Below are 16,286 nucleotides of genomic sequence, written 5' to 3' on the forward strand. Positions count from 1 at the left end.
ATAGAAAGATTTTTTAATGAATTTAATGTGAGGCTATTTTCATGAATGTCTGTAGAAGAAACACCTACATTCTGTTACATTCTTCACAACCAAAATGAATCTCAAAAGGTTTAACCATTAAAAGGCACTTACCAACAAAACTTGTCTAAAGTTTTTGCTATGCAAGCATAGCTTCACAGTGAAGCAGACCAAGCCTTTAAAATATATGAATTAAACAGTAACAGTATTAAGACTCCCCCAAACCATTTACCTTTCTAGGTACACCATTGATATGAAGCTTCACCATGTATTTGCCACACGGATTATATTCTGGTTCTCCTTTCTTATTCTGAGGGTAAATTATACTGTTTAAAAAAATAAAAAAAAAAAGGCAGAGATTGTGGCATAAATGTCTCAGCTGTACATACACTGATAACAATAAAAATGGGATTAACACGGTCTGTTTCTGGAATTTACACTGAACAAATATATGGAATTTTTAATGAAAGAGCAACTCAAATTTAGTAAAAATAATAATGATGTTTAAATAGGTTTTATTTTTTCAGGCCTTGGTCTCGCTGCAGTTCTCTGCTTAATATAGTAATAAAAATAATGTAATTGTTTCTCTAACAGAAGCAAGGCAAACAAATTTATCTTGCTATTAAACAAAGGTTATTTACACATCTGTAGTATAAATACAGTACTGGCCTGAATGACAAGTCAAACATTTGAAGAAGACAACCATGCAGAACTTGCTGCTCTTGAAAAGAATACAAGTTCAGTTCTAATGAGTATAGGTTAAAACAAAAAAATGCAGGAACAAAGTTCACACACTGGTCTGGCAATGGGCTCCCAGCAGTCTCCCAAACCCATGCTGAATGTATCACAGGGTGCCAGTCAAATGGAACTGAGATAGTGTTGTTAACATTAATTTGACAATGAGATGCAAGATGGACCACCTGTTGCACAGCAGTTGGCATAGCAAAGTAGGAAAATAAACCTATAAAGCATTATAAGTAAAATTTCTATTAAAAACCAAATAAAACCTTCCAAACTATTTATTACTCCTCAAAGTACATGTGAAGTTAAGACTCCAGTGTCTGTATACATGTTTGTATGAAGTTGGCTTCCCCCTCAGAAGTGCTGAAGCCACATGAGTCCCAGGGAGATGAAGGGGAAACAAATGCTAGTTTTTACTGTATCCAACTGTCATAGAACATACTGCAAAAGCCTGGCAGTATTAAGTCTGAAAAGGTCTTAGAAAGCAACAGCTACTTACCTTGTGATCAATTTTTTGTTATATCTTCTTTCATATGCTGCACTGATAGCTAGCGATGCCACAAAAGAACAATCTGACACTATTGTCTGTAAAGAAAACCAGTGAGGACATTTACTAATAACTTGGATAGTGAAAGACAAACAGGGTGTGTGGAGGGAAGGAAAATCGTCAGTTAGTAAATCCCTTCAAAAGGGAAAGATTTCAACCAAGAGAAGCAGTTACTACTAAAAAGGCAGGAAATGTATGCTTGCTCAACATGAGGCCCCTACAGGGCAAACCAGAGTTAGAATTATTAATGACAATCAGAGGCAAGTGCAGATACCTCAGCATACACTCATGCTTATTCCCTCCTCCCCAAAACACACTGTGTAATAAAAACCATATCCAATGACATAATCTGTTGCTGATTGCAGAATAGCTTGGGCTATCTGCAACTTAACACTAAGCAAGTCATTTCCACTATTCTCAATGGGCCACTCTGCTTTCTGTCAAAAAAAAACAATCTAAAAATCTTGCTTGGTATTTTTTCCATGCCGTAAATTAAGTGATCAATTTGCTGCAGAGTACACCTTGCCTTTTTTCATACTAACCTTACCACTACTTCTGGAAAACAGGATTTTCAGCTGGAATTCAAATTCTGATTTTCACTTCCACTGCTAACACACCTGTTTATTCTCATGGCTAGAAAATGCATGGAATCTGAAGTGATACTATTTATTTATTTATTTAATCCAATGAGAACCAAGGAAAGCACTCGCACATTTCGGGATTCCTTTTTGAACAAGAAAGTCCCCTACAATAAACTGCTAGCAGCACACATTTCTCTTTAGGAACAATTTACCTGCTTTATGCTGAAACTTGATACAGTATAAATCATTGTAGGGTTATTTGTTATGTCATCTGGTCGCACCCACTTGGCAAACATTGCTTTCTGTTTGGGGGATAATGGTAACTTCCCACATTTATCACTAGATTTAAGAGAGAAAAAAGTACAAATAAATCAATACTAGAAATAAATCAATAGCAGTTTAGAAAAGCTTTTCATGGTATGTCCAGTCTTAAATATATCTGATAGATGGTGCAAAATATGGGCAGAACACAGCTTTGTATACAGAGATGTAAAACAATTTCAAAGAACACTACTGCTAAGTTTGTGATTTTTAGGGAAAAAAGGCAAAAATATGAAAAACATGAAATAAAACCCAAAAGCTTACTTCATACAGGACTGAACAGGAGAAGGGAATGCCAAAGAGCTATGTACATCAACAGAAATTCAAATTCTTCACTTTATTTCAATATGATGAACTAATAATAAAAAGTTTCTTTAGTTCTGAAAATATTGAGGCTTGTCTGATTGACAAGCCTTTAGCGGAAAACTGAAAAAACCAATAACCAACCAAGCCCAAGTCTCTTTGTCTATTATGGCTATGTGATCTTAACATTATTATTGCTCATGTATGAAGGTCTAGCAGTTACATATCACTCTTCCTTGGAATAGTCCTTTACAGAGGAAGCAGCTATCACTTTCATTTTACAGGTAGCTGAGGCAGAGGAAGCTAAGTTCATTAGCATGCAGTAGAATCAGGAAATGGACCCACGTTGCCACACCAGCCCAATACTCCAAAAAGTCAAATATAATGTTGTCCTTATAGTCCTGAAGACACAACTGCAAAAAGACTCGAGAGCAGGATCAGCTTACACTAAAGTTTTAAGATCAGACTGGAAGAAGAAAGTGGTAGTATTTAAATATCTCTGCCTGAATTATGCTTAACAGCCTACTTAAACAATTTTAAACTCTGAAAAAGAAAACATAGAAATACTAGATATGGGAAAGCTTTGGAAAAAAAAAAGAAAAGTTCAGTAATCAAATCACACTTACGAAAATGGCATAGGGAAGGCAAAACGTTCCCTCAGATCAACACTCATGAAAGGTACATATTCAATGCCATTAATTTTTGAAGTCTTTCTGCAAGTCATAAGAAAAAAAAATGTATAGTTACAAACCTCTCTCTCATCTTTCAAAGACTAAGTTCCAGAAAGTAACAACAAAATTAGTTTTCAAAAACTAACAAGACACAGTGCTTCTGAAAACAAGAGAACTACCTCTTGAAAATGAAACAAACACTGTATATGTTTGGGTTTGAAATGTGCAGTACTTGATGGCTCAGTCACTAATCCTGCAAGTAGATACCTGCGGACAAGTCACCATGCCAGGATAGAAATTATTATCAGCCACAAACCTCTTCATAGTTATAGAAGTCACATTTAAAACTACACCTGTCTATTAGAATTTCTCAAGTCACTAAAGACTCTCCTTAAAGAGAGTCTTAGGATAAGTTGACAGCAATTAACAATTAGCAACACTTAGATTTCATCTAATTGTGGCAGTATTTTGGAACACTTTGTCAAAAAAAACCCCCAAAATACTGCATATGTTTATTAGTACATTTTTGACTAAAGTGCACAGAACATTTTCTAAAAAAATAATCATATTTCAATGTGAATGTAATTTAAGTTTCAAACAAGGAGTTAACTGAAAAAGGTATGCAAAATATTTTTAAAGCAAATGATTATTAAATATGTGAAACAACTTGTAGTTCTCTTGCAAGAGTGAAACAACAACAAACCCCGAAACACCCCCCCTTCCCTCCCCGAAAGCCCCTACCCCCCCATCCACAAAACCAGAAACTTTCACTGCATGGACCCTACAAGAAGAAAAAACCTGAAATTTTAATAAGGCAATTCTTAATGCTCTGCAACTTTTCCAACACATGTACATTTCTGTCTTCATGACCATATCCTCAGTCCGTTTGAGTCCCCTAAAGTCAACAAGCAGACTAAATGTTTTATGATCAAATCCTGGACAGTGTTCATCATCAGAGGAGGAGGAAGGTTGAAACACCTATCAATGTTGTTTGGTTTTTTTAAGGTATATTTGATAGTTTTCAAAATTCACGATTTAGGCTAAAGGTTTTATGGATTATTTGTTGCTTATTCCACCTATAATAAAAATCAAAGCAAAATGAACTGGATATAACAGAGTCACAGTCCTACAAAATATTATTCTTCCTCAATTTCCAGTGATGTAGTAGTTGTATAATCTATAAAAACATCTTTGTAGCTTGGCTTCTCAGAGCCAGATCTTTCATGAACTCAGTCAGGTAGGTTACGTATAACATACAAAAATGAGGCTATGAAAAATAATCCTGGCAGTCAGTTACAAGAAATTGTCTTCTAAATACAAACTAGAAAGTATGCTCTGTGAATAAAAGGCAGTAATTACATTACCATAGAGAATAAAAGAATTTATTAATGTGTAGGTACTACCAGCAATGGGATTTGTAAGAGGTGGTTTTCCAACCCTCTATTTATACACCTCATGCTTCGGCTGTTTCAGTCTACTGTGTAAGATGCACAAAGGATGTGAGCACAAATGATAACATTTTGGAAAAACTTACCTAAGCACTTCAATCTCCTCTGCAGTGTATCTCTGACCTTGAGATTCACTAGCTTGTACTGCTCTGATTGTCTGTGGTTTATCATTTAAAGAAAAATCAGGTCCCAGTGGAAAGAATGTTCTGACTGGCAGATTTGGTTTAGCTGCAGTTGACTTCTCCTTCTGAGATGATTTTGACACAGATTCCTTCAGTGCCTCTGCTCTAAAGCAAATAAAAATGCATTTTGTTTACAACAATGATAAAAATATAGTTATGGTTCAATTATTGATTTGTTTGGTTCGTGTTCCCACATATGTGAAATGGAATGAGCAAATGCCCAAATTGACCAACACCATTTTTCTTAAGAAAAACAATTCCTGATGCCAATACTTATTTATTTTCCTCTTCTAGAATCAATTAAAATATAGCATTTCCAACTTGTATATAAGCTACTTTTGGCAGAACTTGTTAGATTTTTGTTGCCTTTAAATTATGCTAATCGGAGAATTTGTGTAAGTGTTCATTATCTGGAACCTCAGAACAAGACCACTGAAACACAGAGAGAGAAAACTGATTTGCATTCTCTCATACCTTCAAGATTTAATTTACCTAGCAACTACAATAGCAGTAAAAATCCACTAGCATTCTCACAACCCACCATTTCGACTGCTTGAAGACTGTGTATTCAGGAGCCATATTTTGTTGTTGTTGCATTAAGCTGCTGGATAGTCACATATATGCAAAATGTGGGGGGTTTTTTGAGCACAGAGAAGTGCTGAAAACCAGCTTATACTGAAACTTAGCCCACGATGGTCCATTATTTGCCATCATACAGCTAATTTAAAAAGACTTACATGTAACTTACACTCATGTATCTTGTTTCAGATATAGACTCCATTCCATTAGATCTACCCATACCATTAGATTGCTACCATCAAGATAAGTATTTCCCAGTTACCAACCTGTCTTCCTTACGACGGGATGCTGACACCCTTAGTGCTGGCCTGAATTCAGCATTTTTATAGAAGTTGAAAATTGTAGTATAGTACTCTGATTTATATCTCTGAAGACTGAAGTAGTGCATTGGTACTAACGAATATACAGTCCTTTCCTAATTCTGCATGTCCCAAGATTCCCAGATGGTTGACAAAACAACTGCCATCTCCAAGGAGAACTCTACAGCAGTTAGGTCTACCCACAATCCATACTCTTTGCAGTACAGAACAGACATGCTAGATTGAGAATCCAACTCAGAGTGCACTTACCCCTGACAGCAAGTTTGTTTACTAACATTGGCCATACTCACCTATCCAGCGCTTGTCGAGCCAGCTGTTTCAGTTTTGACTGGAGGCCTGCTTCTGAAGTTTCAGTAGCCTTATGTGCAAAATAGAAGAAAAAGCTACACATCCAAAAACCTGCAGGTTTTATACGCTCAGTTTGTCAAATTCCACACTTATGGATTACAGCAAACAGTAACTAGCTATTTTTTCCAATTCTCTTTTAAAATGAGCAAATTTTTTTTTTTTTAAATCTCATCATAAGAAGCATGTAAGTAAGCGAATATAATTTTGCTGTTCTAGTGAATGTTTGTAGAATGGAAGCGATATTTAAAATTCTTCAGCATGGGAAACCCTGTATACACAAAAAAATTTGCCAGAAGAATTAACCATATTAAAACACTATGGGCAGAAAGAAGACAAAAACAAATGTACGTATACTACTGAGCTTAGATGTGTTCCAGTTCTTTTCCCCAAATGAGTCAAAAATAATCATGGTAACTTAGGGAATTTTTTTTTTTAAAATGTTTACTTTCATAAAATACAAACAAGTAAGATTGCTTGCAAGTTGAAATTCTTGTTCTTGCACATCTAAGGTATAAAATAATCTATGACAGGGCACCAAAACAGATATCAACAGTGCTAACTTCTGTTCCCAGTCGGGGGGTCAAGCTGTGACAGTTCACACTTTTGTTTTCCTTACAGATGAAGCATGGCTACTGCACCTAAACAATCTGCAAGAGGCACAACATGAGGTGTGGCTTCTCCTGTGACACCAGCAAGGAGGTTTCAGGTTCTAGCTTTGTACCTGGACCAATTCTCACAGGTCAGCTAGGTCAACTGAGGAAACAAAAGGCAAGCTACTTTCACCCCAAGAAACAAACTAGAAACACCCTCCATAAGCAACTATTTTCATTTCCAAGTAAATTACACTCCAGAGTTCCTGGTTGGAAAAGACTTTGAAAGATGTATGAAGGTAAGCAGTGGACATGGAATACCAGCACACTCATCTAGGAGTCAGCCATAGAAGAGGAGGAATGGCTACTCTCCGAGTACTTCAAGGGTAAGGAAGAAACAAATCTCTCCACCTGAATATACTGAGGAGAAAGACAGAAGTAAAGCTTCAAGATAGCAGAGTTCCTTCAATCTTCTTTCATCCTGGGAAGAAGGAGGTACTTTTTGATCACCCCGAGGGACAAAGCCTACAGTCATCTCAACAAAAGAATATGCTAGCCAAGATTAAAAGAAACTTGAGCAGTATCTGTACCTAATAAAATACCTGATAAAAGCAGTTGTTAATATAAGATAATTTCAGACTAACTTCAACATATGCAAGTAATATTTGCATGCACTGACACAACAGGAGGAACACAGCAGAGGAAAAACAGTATGCTGCTGCAGTAAATTTTATCTCATAGGCTGAAAATGTTCTGCTCCAACAGCTAAAGTGGAAAAACTAGAACAGTTCTACTAACTCTTGATCTGGTTACACTGTATGACCAGGGTTCTTTAGCCTACATAAAACCAGGTTACAGAATTCAGAGAAAAGAAGATTTTACTCTACCATGTAGCAAAAGTAACATTCCCCTCCCAACAGCCCACGTATATTTACATTATAAAAAGGGAAAAGAAGGGAAAAAGAAAAACAGACTTGGTGGAGTTACATTATGATGGTGAGCTCTTCCTGTAATTAGTTAAGACAACTGGACTTAAGGGAAAAAAGCAGTACCTGTAATTATATTCTCCATCATTTACATAATGGCCAATTAATCCTTACCATTAATTTCAGTGTGAATTGAATTAACTCGTAACAGCTTTAATGTTGAGCACTGAGTAATCAAGTAGTATTTTTACTAGTTTTGGCATCAGTAGACCATTATGTTTTCAGAAAGTGTTACACACAAAAATTTCCCTTAAATTACTTCCTTTAATCTAGTCAGAAAGTAATATGGCTGACATATTAGCAAGTCATCTTCAGTTTTAACTGTTTTTAATTCCTGTTTTAGTGTTGCATTTGCTTCAGGGCAAAAATTAACATGAAAAAAGTTCCAGAATATTTCTATTTTTTTAGTAAAATCCAGTTCAAGAAAAATACATAAATCACAAGTCCCCATAAATTTACAGTGTTGAATAGCAACATAACATAAAGACTGGAAGAAACAGGAAAAAAAAAAAAAAGAAAAAAAGATTTTTAAAATAGTTTTTGGAAATACAGGTACTCCATTTTTAAGCCAGTCTTCTAGGATCAGTCACTTGCGTAAGTGGAAGAATTTCTTACCATCACATAATTCCACCAAGTTAACCTGTAGCTTAACATACTGTTTTCAAACAGAGTTCCACCGCTTCTGTGTACAACTCTACAGCTTCTTCTGCATTGCCTTTATCATCTTCATCAAAAGCCTGTGTAACTAGGAAGTGAGCACGCTCCAAGTCCAACTGTTGTTTTGACTTCAGAGGGTCTGTGTTCTGCGACTGAACTAAATGAAAAAGAAAGTATTTAGCTTTCTACAGCAGCGGACATGTGAAAACATCCTTAACATGGTACTGAAACAATAGCAGTTCTAATCAGATGGGTAGTATCTATTTCTTGGCTGGAATCCAAATTCTTCCAAACTTGGCTAAAAACATCTTTGCAAGGACAAGAAAACACCATCACCCCTGAAAGCAGACATACACTCTCAGGATATTTCACATGTCAAATCATGTAAATAAAATCTCTTTCATACTGCACTAAGGACAAGGATGTTTAACTATGTAAAATATTGCACCATTTGTGAAAATACACCACCTACAGTAATATGCAAGTTCCTTAGGTGTCTATCTCATTTAACACCTTAATGACCTGAAGGAGAAAATGGAATGCACTTTCATCAAGGCTGCAGACCCCACCAAACTGATTCATTGAAGGACACAGCTGCTGTTCAAAGAGAGACAGACAAGCTGAAGTAACAGCTTAACAGTAACCTCAGGAAATTCAACCAGGACAAATGCTATGCCCTGTGGCTGGGACAGACTAACACCCTGCGGGGTACAGCTCTGTGGAGAAGGGCCTGGGGTCCTGGGAGACAGCTGGGTAGTCCAAACCAGCAGGCCCCTGGCAGCAATGAAGGGTAACAGCACCCTGGGCTGTGTCAGCAGGAGCACGGCCAGGAGATGCGGGAAAGCAATTACCGCCCTCTACTTGGCACTCATTAGACTGTATCTGGAATACTACATCCAACCTCAGGTCCCTAATGATGGTTGGGGCTGGAGGACTTGGCCTTTTGAGAAGAAGCTGCGGGAGCATGGCTTGTCCAGCCAGGAGGAGAGATGGCTTTGTGGGGACCTAACAGCAACCTGCCAGTAACTGCAAGGTTATCAAGAAAACGGATTCAGGCTCTTCACTGAGGTGCAAAGAAAGGGAATGAGAGCCAGTGGCTGTGAATTGAAACACGCGAGAATTCAACTAGATATAAAAAAAAATAAAAAAAATAAATCACCCTGGAACATGGGGCCCAGAGGCACCAGGGAATTTCTGTCCTTAGGCATTTTCAGGACCTGAATGGACCTGAGCAACCTGGTCCAAAAATCAATGTCTACACTGCTTTGAGCACGAGATTGGTCTATAGACCTCCCAAGGTCCCTTTCTGGCCAAGTGATTCTATAATTCTAACTGAGGAGCGCAAAAATTTGAGGTTTTGGTCTAAGTACAAACACTGAAACTGGATCAAACAAGGAAACCCCTACGAGAGCAAAAAGCTCTTTTACCCTCTAAAAGGTAGTAATTCTACACAAATACCAGAACCCACTTACTTCAAATCCATCATGAAGCTGAGGCTTACATGCAAGTTTTGATTTGTTCCTCATCAATTTTTGTTGCTATATTTAATTACTTTCTCAGGTTTGCTTTACAGATATGGTTCCTAAGAATATGTAAAAAGAAAGAATACCCACACCCAAGTCTTTAGGAAGTAGGTCTTCGTATCATTTCTGATGTATCAGAATTCAAAGCACTGATGTGCTCATTATATTTGTGATCCTTCACGAAGGACAAGAAAATTAGAATAATGAAAAACAGAGCAAACATCATTGATGTGTATTTCACAGCACCAAAAGGCTTTCCACCCAATTAATTTAAGCAGAGGTTTAATTAGAAAGCTCCTTACCCACCTGCTGAATGGAGAGCTTGAACTCTCTCCAAGTACTCATTTATTTTTTCTTGAATATTTTCCAGGTTGGACCCTGCCATCCCAGCATAAATCAAGGCTTGTGCAGCTTCCTGCAGGGAGAAGAATTTGAGGCAAAGTTAACGTTTGCTGCCTAGAAAACCACTTTCCATAAACAGAGGGCCTACAGAACCCATAAGTTGCATGAAAGCAAGCCTCTACATCTGCAAAAAGATTCAGTGGCTGCAGGGAAATTCTGGTGGAAAGAACAAGTTTTAAGTGATAAATGAGATCACATTCAATTTCTCAAACATGGGACAACCTATAAGACTATTAAAAAAACCTTCTGAGGTTCTATAAGGCCAGATCTTAGGCCTGTCTGTATAGTAATGAAGGGAATTAGGAGATTTTAAGTAAAATTTTTCAAGCATGCACTGAAATCAATTACGTAAAGCTCACAAGCCACAAACTGCCTTTTATTTTTAAAGCTGCGGATTTAAGGTTAAAAAAACCCAAACAACAAACTACTCACAAGTTATTTGCATTTAAACTTATAATAATGAAAGTAAACCAATATAAAAGCTTTTCAGAATCAAATGCATAGAATTTTGGTTTAGAAAGTCTTTTCTTTTAGTATTACTCACCTAAAGCTATCAAATCTGGAAAGTTTACAAATTTAAAGTTTCCTAGCTCCTCAAACTTTTGGTTTTTAAATGTTTGTATGTACACAAAACACTAGATATTGACGAAAGTCTACTTCCAGGAGGGCGCATAGATCTCCAGCTCAGATGCACAGTATGTTATCCGCATTAAGGCTTTTTCCATACTGCACAAATCTATTAAGAAAAAACACCTTCAGTTGCATGAGCTATCTATCCATTCACTAAATTTATGAAAAACATGTAAGGTTTGGCAGGGTTGTAATAAACAGTCAAAGCTGAGAGTCTCAGAAGCATATGGAGAATTGAAATTTGTCACTCACAAAAATGAGGATAAAAACCTAATTTTGTCTTCATTATTGACATAGAAAAACCCCCACACTTTTGTGGCAGTGCTTGTCTTCCCAGTAGCAGTAGAAAAGAGGAGGTGGTCATGTAGCAGGTTGAGTATGTAGGAAGCAGAACAGTAACTAGAGAGCTGCTCTACAAAAATGGTGCTCAGAGAGGCTGCTCTGCATAGGGCAAGCAGAGAGCCATGGCCAGAGGGTCTCTTGTGTGCTTCATGGCCATGATTTTTGTCAAGCTTAGCAGTTTGCTCCCATACACATCTGCCTAGTGTGCCCAAGCTTAAAACCGATCCTGATGCAGCCTGTACTTGTTACCAGGACAAATTTTCACTGACAAGCATCACAGAACCAAGTACCACATACTCCCTGTAAACATTCATCACCATATTACATCACATAAAATGCCCACAGCAAGAGAAAGGTAAATAGAATTACTGTTCCATTTATATGTAGCAATTAACTACTGTTAAGGGCTAGCATACAACTATTTTTTGTGGGGAAAAAAACGTGCACTACAGGTATCTGCTCAAAGGATGTATATATTTGTCTGTGACATACCACAAGTACAGACTGACAAAACAGGTGCTGTATCATAATATTAAGTTGTCTACATACGATGCAAAGAACAAATGTGGATTTTCAACCCAGTGCTGCAAAACCAATGCATAATTGATGTTGCTTCTATGATTTCAAGCACAACTGTTTTGCTTGGTCTTAAGACGTAAATAGTCTTTTATAAATTAAGCCTCTAAAGGACTGAAGCAGTTAACCAACTGCCTGCAGAGCCAGCACGCCAACTGTTCCCAGTGACAAGATGGACGTAAAATTCAGAGTTAGTATTTATGATCTCTTCAATGCCACCACTGTTCTTTGGCGTAAGTAGTGTGCCATAGTCACACTAAGCTAACTACCGATCATCAGTTTGCAAGTTGCTAACTGCTGGTCTACAGCTAAACTTAGCAACAATCTTCAGCTGTTCTGCTGAAGTCATCAGGTGCCCAAATATGGTTCTGACATTTCTGTAGAGCACCATTAGCAAGTTACCCTAAGGTGGTTCACGTGCAGCCCTCCTCTAGGGATCTATGAAAGTTACACGATAGCAGGAAGACAACCAGCACTTGCTAGCCATAGGAACTTGATCCAGACAGGTCCGTTTGCTGTCTATCGGCAATACACTGTAGCATTTCCCATGCTTCATCCTTAAGGTCAACTTCTTGCGGAATCCAATTCAGCACCCAAGCTTTCCCACATGCTTAGCAATTGCATCAATGGGCTCTGAACCACTTAGAGCAGTTGACAAGAAAGTTGGTGACAGGCCAGAGCTTATTTGCACTGTCCAAAAAAATTCATAAAGTGCCCACAAAATACTAGATGATATTTTGTAACTACTCTTGTTTAATCCAACATTGACAGTGATTCTTCAGGTAACATCTAGAAAGCCAAACCTATCCAGGCTAAATCATACATAAAGAATTCTGCTTTAACAATATCTGCTGAGTTTGCTTTCACTCCTCCTGATCACAATAGGTTTGAACACCAACACCTTCACATATAATCTGACACAAGAATCAATACCTAATCTTGGACTGCCAAGTCACCTGTCTGAATACCAAAAATCTTAGCTGCAGTTGTGATTTAAAACTTTCCTGTTACATAACAGTGTCCATAATTGTGCTGCTCTGTGGCCTAGCTTTTGCATACCAGAAAACATTGTCCAGATTACAGTCTTTGTCATGTGTAGCCTGAAGTGCACCAAGACTGCCAGGGATGTGTTTTTGCTCTTAGCAAGAATATCACCCATATGCAGCAAGTGAAAAAGATTTTTCCATACACTGTACAAAAGCATGCAAGAGTGATTATTTGCACAAAAAGATAGTATTCTTCTGAAGAGCATCCAATAATTTCTTCTAGATATACTGAGAAATGCATTGTAACAAAGCAGTACTGCACATAGCTATCAGACCATGCACACACACTGTTGCTGATAAGCACAGAGCTTATCAGCATTATTATGGGTAACTATAACTTTTGCATATATATACTTTACATATATAAACTTAGCTCACCCTACATTAACAACCAAGTTTAAAAAAAAATACTTCTCTTCCTATCCTTTCACACTTACATGCATAGGCCACCATGATAATAACACTATGCTTTTTATACATTTCAAAGACACCTAGTACTCACGAAGCAAAAGGCCAACTACAGAGCTCTTAGCAAGTTAATGGAAGAAAATAACTTTGGCAGGATAACAGAATATGTGGAATGGTTACTACAACAAGGATAAACATAGGCTTCAAAGAAATCTCTTCTTGCAGGTGAGAAGTAAAGCCAGTGGGATATGGAACTTTAATGTAACTGTGCAAAACATAAATCTAAGAAAGTGAGACCACTTACACAGGTGAAAAACGCATACTGCTTGCACAGAAGCCACTAAATACCAGTAGTAAGTCTATAGATATTGAGGAAGACACTGAATCAACCTCATCACACCCTTGGTTACGCCACCCTGAAGCTGTATTGAAATAATAAAACCAGGTCCCTGGTAGAAAGAATATTCACATGTAGTTAAAAACACGTTACTCGTAGCTTGTGATCTGAAGCCAGCTCACTGCTCAGCATCTTGTATTTCACCATGTACTTCTCTACTTATTTGACGACTGATTATACAACAGAGTTGTTTCCAGCTGTGTACTCAAGAGCTGCAGTATGCCCACTTGCAGTTCTCCAAAATGTGCTGCGCTTACATCTCCAATGTAAAACTGAACAGTCTTTCAGGCCTGATGGGGGTAGGGGAGAGGTGGGGAATGGAAGTGGAGAACCATCGGGGCAGAGACATTTTTAGCTAGGTTACGACGAAGCTTCCCGAGAAGCACCGAAGGGCTTGTGCCTCCAGCAGCTGGAAGAAGTGCCCGTAGCCGCTTTCCAAGTACTGTAGCTGCAGTGCCACCCCTAAGCCCGCCAGTAAACAGCAGCGCACGGCCAGTACTTGTTCCCACCTGAAAACAAAACGCAGGGAAAACGCGTTTCGCAACCTGCCCTGAAAGACGCTGCTCCTCCGGAGACAGGCAAACTTTCCGACGCGCACGCTCGGCCTTCCGCTTTCTTCTCGGCTGGAGCCGCCACGTCTTCTCCGAGGCCAAGCAGCGCTCCGGTCTCCAGGGCGTACCCGCCACGGGAGGGGAGCGGCTGAGGCAGCGCCAGCCCTGCGCACCTCTTCCCGCCAGCACGGCACGGCACGGCACGGCACGGCCGGGCCGGGCCGTGCCGGGCCGCAGGGGCCCACTCCTCCCTCCCTCGCCCGGCCCTCTGGGGGCTGAGGGGAGGAGCGCAAACCTCCCAGGAGCTCAAGGGCCTCAGGGAGGCCCGCGGCGACGGGGAAGGGGACACCGGCGCCCTGAGGGAACCGGCTGCCGCCAGCCCCCGCCGTACCTTGTAGTAGAAGACCGCTTCCTGGTAGCGCCCGCTCTGGTCCCGCTGCACTGCCAGCTGCGCGAACTTCACCGCATCCAGCTCCAGCGTGGTTGCGTCCATGGCCAGTTCCCTCCCGGTGCCGGTGCCGCCGCTACCGGCAACAACGCCCCTCCGAGCCCACCCCGCCGCCGGCTCCGCGCCCGCCCGGCCGCTTCCCCCGCCTGCCTCACCCCGCCAGGGCCGCCGCCGCCCCACCCCCATCCCAACAGCCTTCTCCCCTGGCCACGCCCACCTGCCCTGACAGCGGCCGCCCCGGCGCCCGGGGCCGCGGGGGCGGAGTGCGCATGCGTCCAGAGGGTGCCTTTTTTTTTTTTTTTTTTTTTTTTTTTTTTTAAAAAAAGGTGTGGGAGGATGGCCCACGTCGGGCGGGTGTGAGGGTTGTATTGCGCATGCTCGGGCACGTGTGAGGGGGCGGGGTTCTCGGGTTAGGCGGGCGCGCGCGTGGCGGGGATGGGACCTGGAGGAGCGGTGGCGGGCGGCTGCACGTGGCGGCTGAGAGGAGGGCGCGCGAGCGAGCCCCCAGCCCGCCTCTCCCGCGTTTATAAGCCACTGGAGAGGCCTAAAGGTATTACTGCTGTATTTTAAAATAGAGTGGGGTGGGGTTCTTTTCTTTCTTTCCTCACTTTTTCATGGAGGTGCTTGAAATACTTTGTAGCTTCTTCAAAGCCCTAAGCTGTGAAGGTGGGTGTTTTAGTCCATGCTCATAGTTAACGTTTTGTTCTTGAGGCTATTTTTTTTAGCCTTAAAGAGCATTTTTAGTGTATCCTTGTGTGTCATACAAGTGTAAAGTAGAAAGAAAATAAGAAAAGGTGTATTGTACTGACCTGCTTTAAAAAAAAAAAAGTAATCTTAACACTGCTGGTGTGCTTTGGGTTAGCAGTTTTGTAAACTAGATGTCTTATGTAGGATGTTAGGATTTTTTTCCTCCTTAGACCAGTTTAGGGGAAGACTGCCCTCATTGGGAGGTGGCTGCCAGTGCTCTATTTCTTATTTATGTTAAAGCACCTGCTTTCTCCTAGCCCCAGCTTGTGTTGAAGGATGAATTCCTGAGGCTGAGCCGCTCTGATAGCCCTGGGTTGGGAAACCTTGGTCTGTATCCCTTCTGGAAGTAGTGTCTTGAGGGCTGTGCCCTAGAAGGGTTGTGTCTGTGACACAAATTGCACTTCAGTGTGAAAACCAGTTCAGCTATATGTTCATGCTTTCAAAGTCTGTACTTGATATGAGGGGTGGGGTCCCTCCACAAGGAACCATATGATGAAGACAAGGTACAATGGGAACAAGCTGTACTGGGAGAGGTTTCATCTTGACATAAGAAATTTTTTATAGTAAGAATGACCATTAATTGGAACAGCCTCCCCAGGGATATGGTAGAGTCCCCATTGCTGGAGGTTTTCAAGATGGTATTGGACAGGGTGCTAGATAATCTCACCTATGCTGTTTTTCCCGTGGAAGGTTGGACCAGATGATCTTCTGAGGTCCCTTCTAACATGGGCAATTCTGTGATTCTACAGGCTTTTATTTCTGCCTGAAAATACAGCTTATTGCAAGGCACTGTTTTCACGAGATGCAAAAATACTGCCTGGCAACTTATTCTGAAGCTTTCCTTTATGAGTGTGTGAATTTTCAACCTGTTTTCTGATGATAGACTTAGTAAGAGGTCCAGCTAAATACAGGAATACTAGGTAC

The 16,286-nt window shown here is 40.1% G+C and overlaps 2 protein-coding genes across 7 annotated transcripts in view; one reads left to right on the forward strand and one right to left on the reverse strand.

Annotated features, from left to right (window-relative positions):
* SH3BP5 (SH3 domain binding protein 5) overlaps positions 1-7,260 on the forward strand; it is an 83,160-nt gene extending 75,900 nt beyond the window's left edge. The window contains exon 10 of the mRNA XM_075053783.1: positions 6,678-7,260. Within this exon, the coding sequence (XP_074909884.1) occupies positions 6,678-6,745 (68 nt within the window). The 3' untranslated portion in view covers positions 6,746-7,260. The remainder of the gene's footprint in view (positions 1-6,677) is intronic.
* CAPN7 (calpain 7) overlaps positions 1-14,788 on the reverse strand; it is a 43,515-nt gene extending 28,727 nt beyond the window's left edge. For 3 of the 6 annotated variants that reach the window (XR_012653926.1, XR_012653924.1, XM_075053646.1), the window contains exons 1-9: positions 14,559-14,785; positions 10,122-10,230; positions 8,292-8,449; positions 6,002-6,069; positions 4,717-4,917; positions 3,138-3,224; positions 2,100-2,226; positions 1,259-1,344; positions 251-344 (exon numbers count right to left, since the gene is read on the reverse strand). Coding sequence is in view for 4 of the 6 variants with exons in the window: in XM_075053646.1 (XP_074909747.1) it covers positions 251-344; positions 1,259-1,344; positions 2,100-2,226; positions 3,138-3,224; positions 4,717-4,917; positions 6,002-6,069; positions 8,292-8,449; positions 10,122-10,230; positions 14,559-14,660 (1,032 nt within the window). In the remaining 2 variants the exon portion in view is untranslated. Of the gene's footprint in view, positions 1-250; positions 345-1,258; positions 1,345-2,099; positions 2,227-3,137; positions 3,225-4,716; positions 4,918-6,001; positions 6,070-8,250; positions 8,450-10,121; positions 10,231-14,125; positions 14,387-14,558 lie in introns of those variants that run through there. The other 3 variants (XM_075053681.1, XM_075053663.1, XM_075053672.1) reach the window with 3 other exon arrangements.
* Between the last annotated feature and the right edge of the window lie 1,498 nt (positions 14,789-16,286).

Source organism: Buteo buteo, chromosome 2, assembly GCF_964188355.1.
Source record: "Buteo buteo chromosome 2, bButBut1.hap1.1, whole genome shotgun sequence".
Taxonomy (NCBI): domain Eukaryota; kingdom Metazoa; phylum Chordata; class Aves; order Accipitriformes; family Accipitridae; genus Buteo; species Buteo buteo.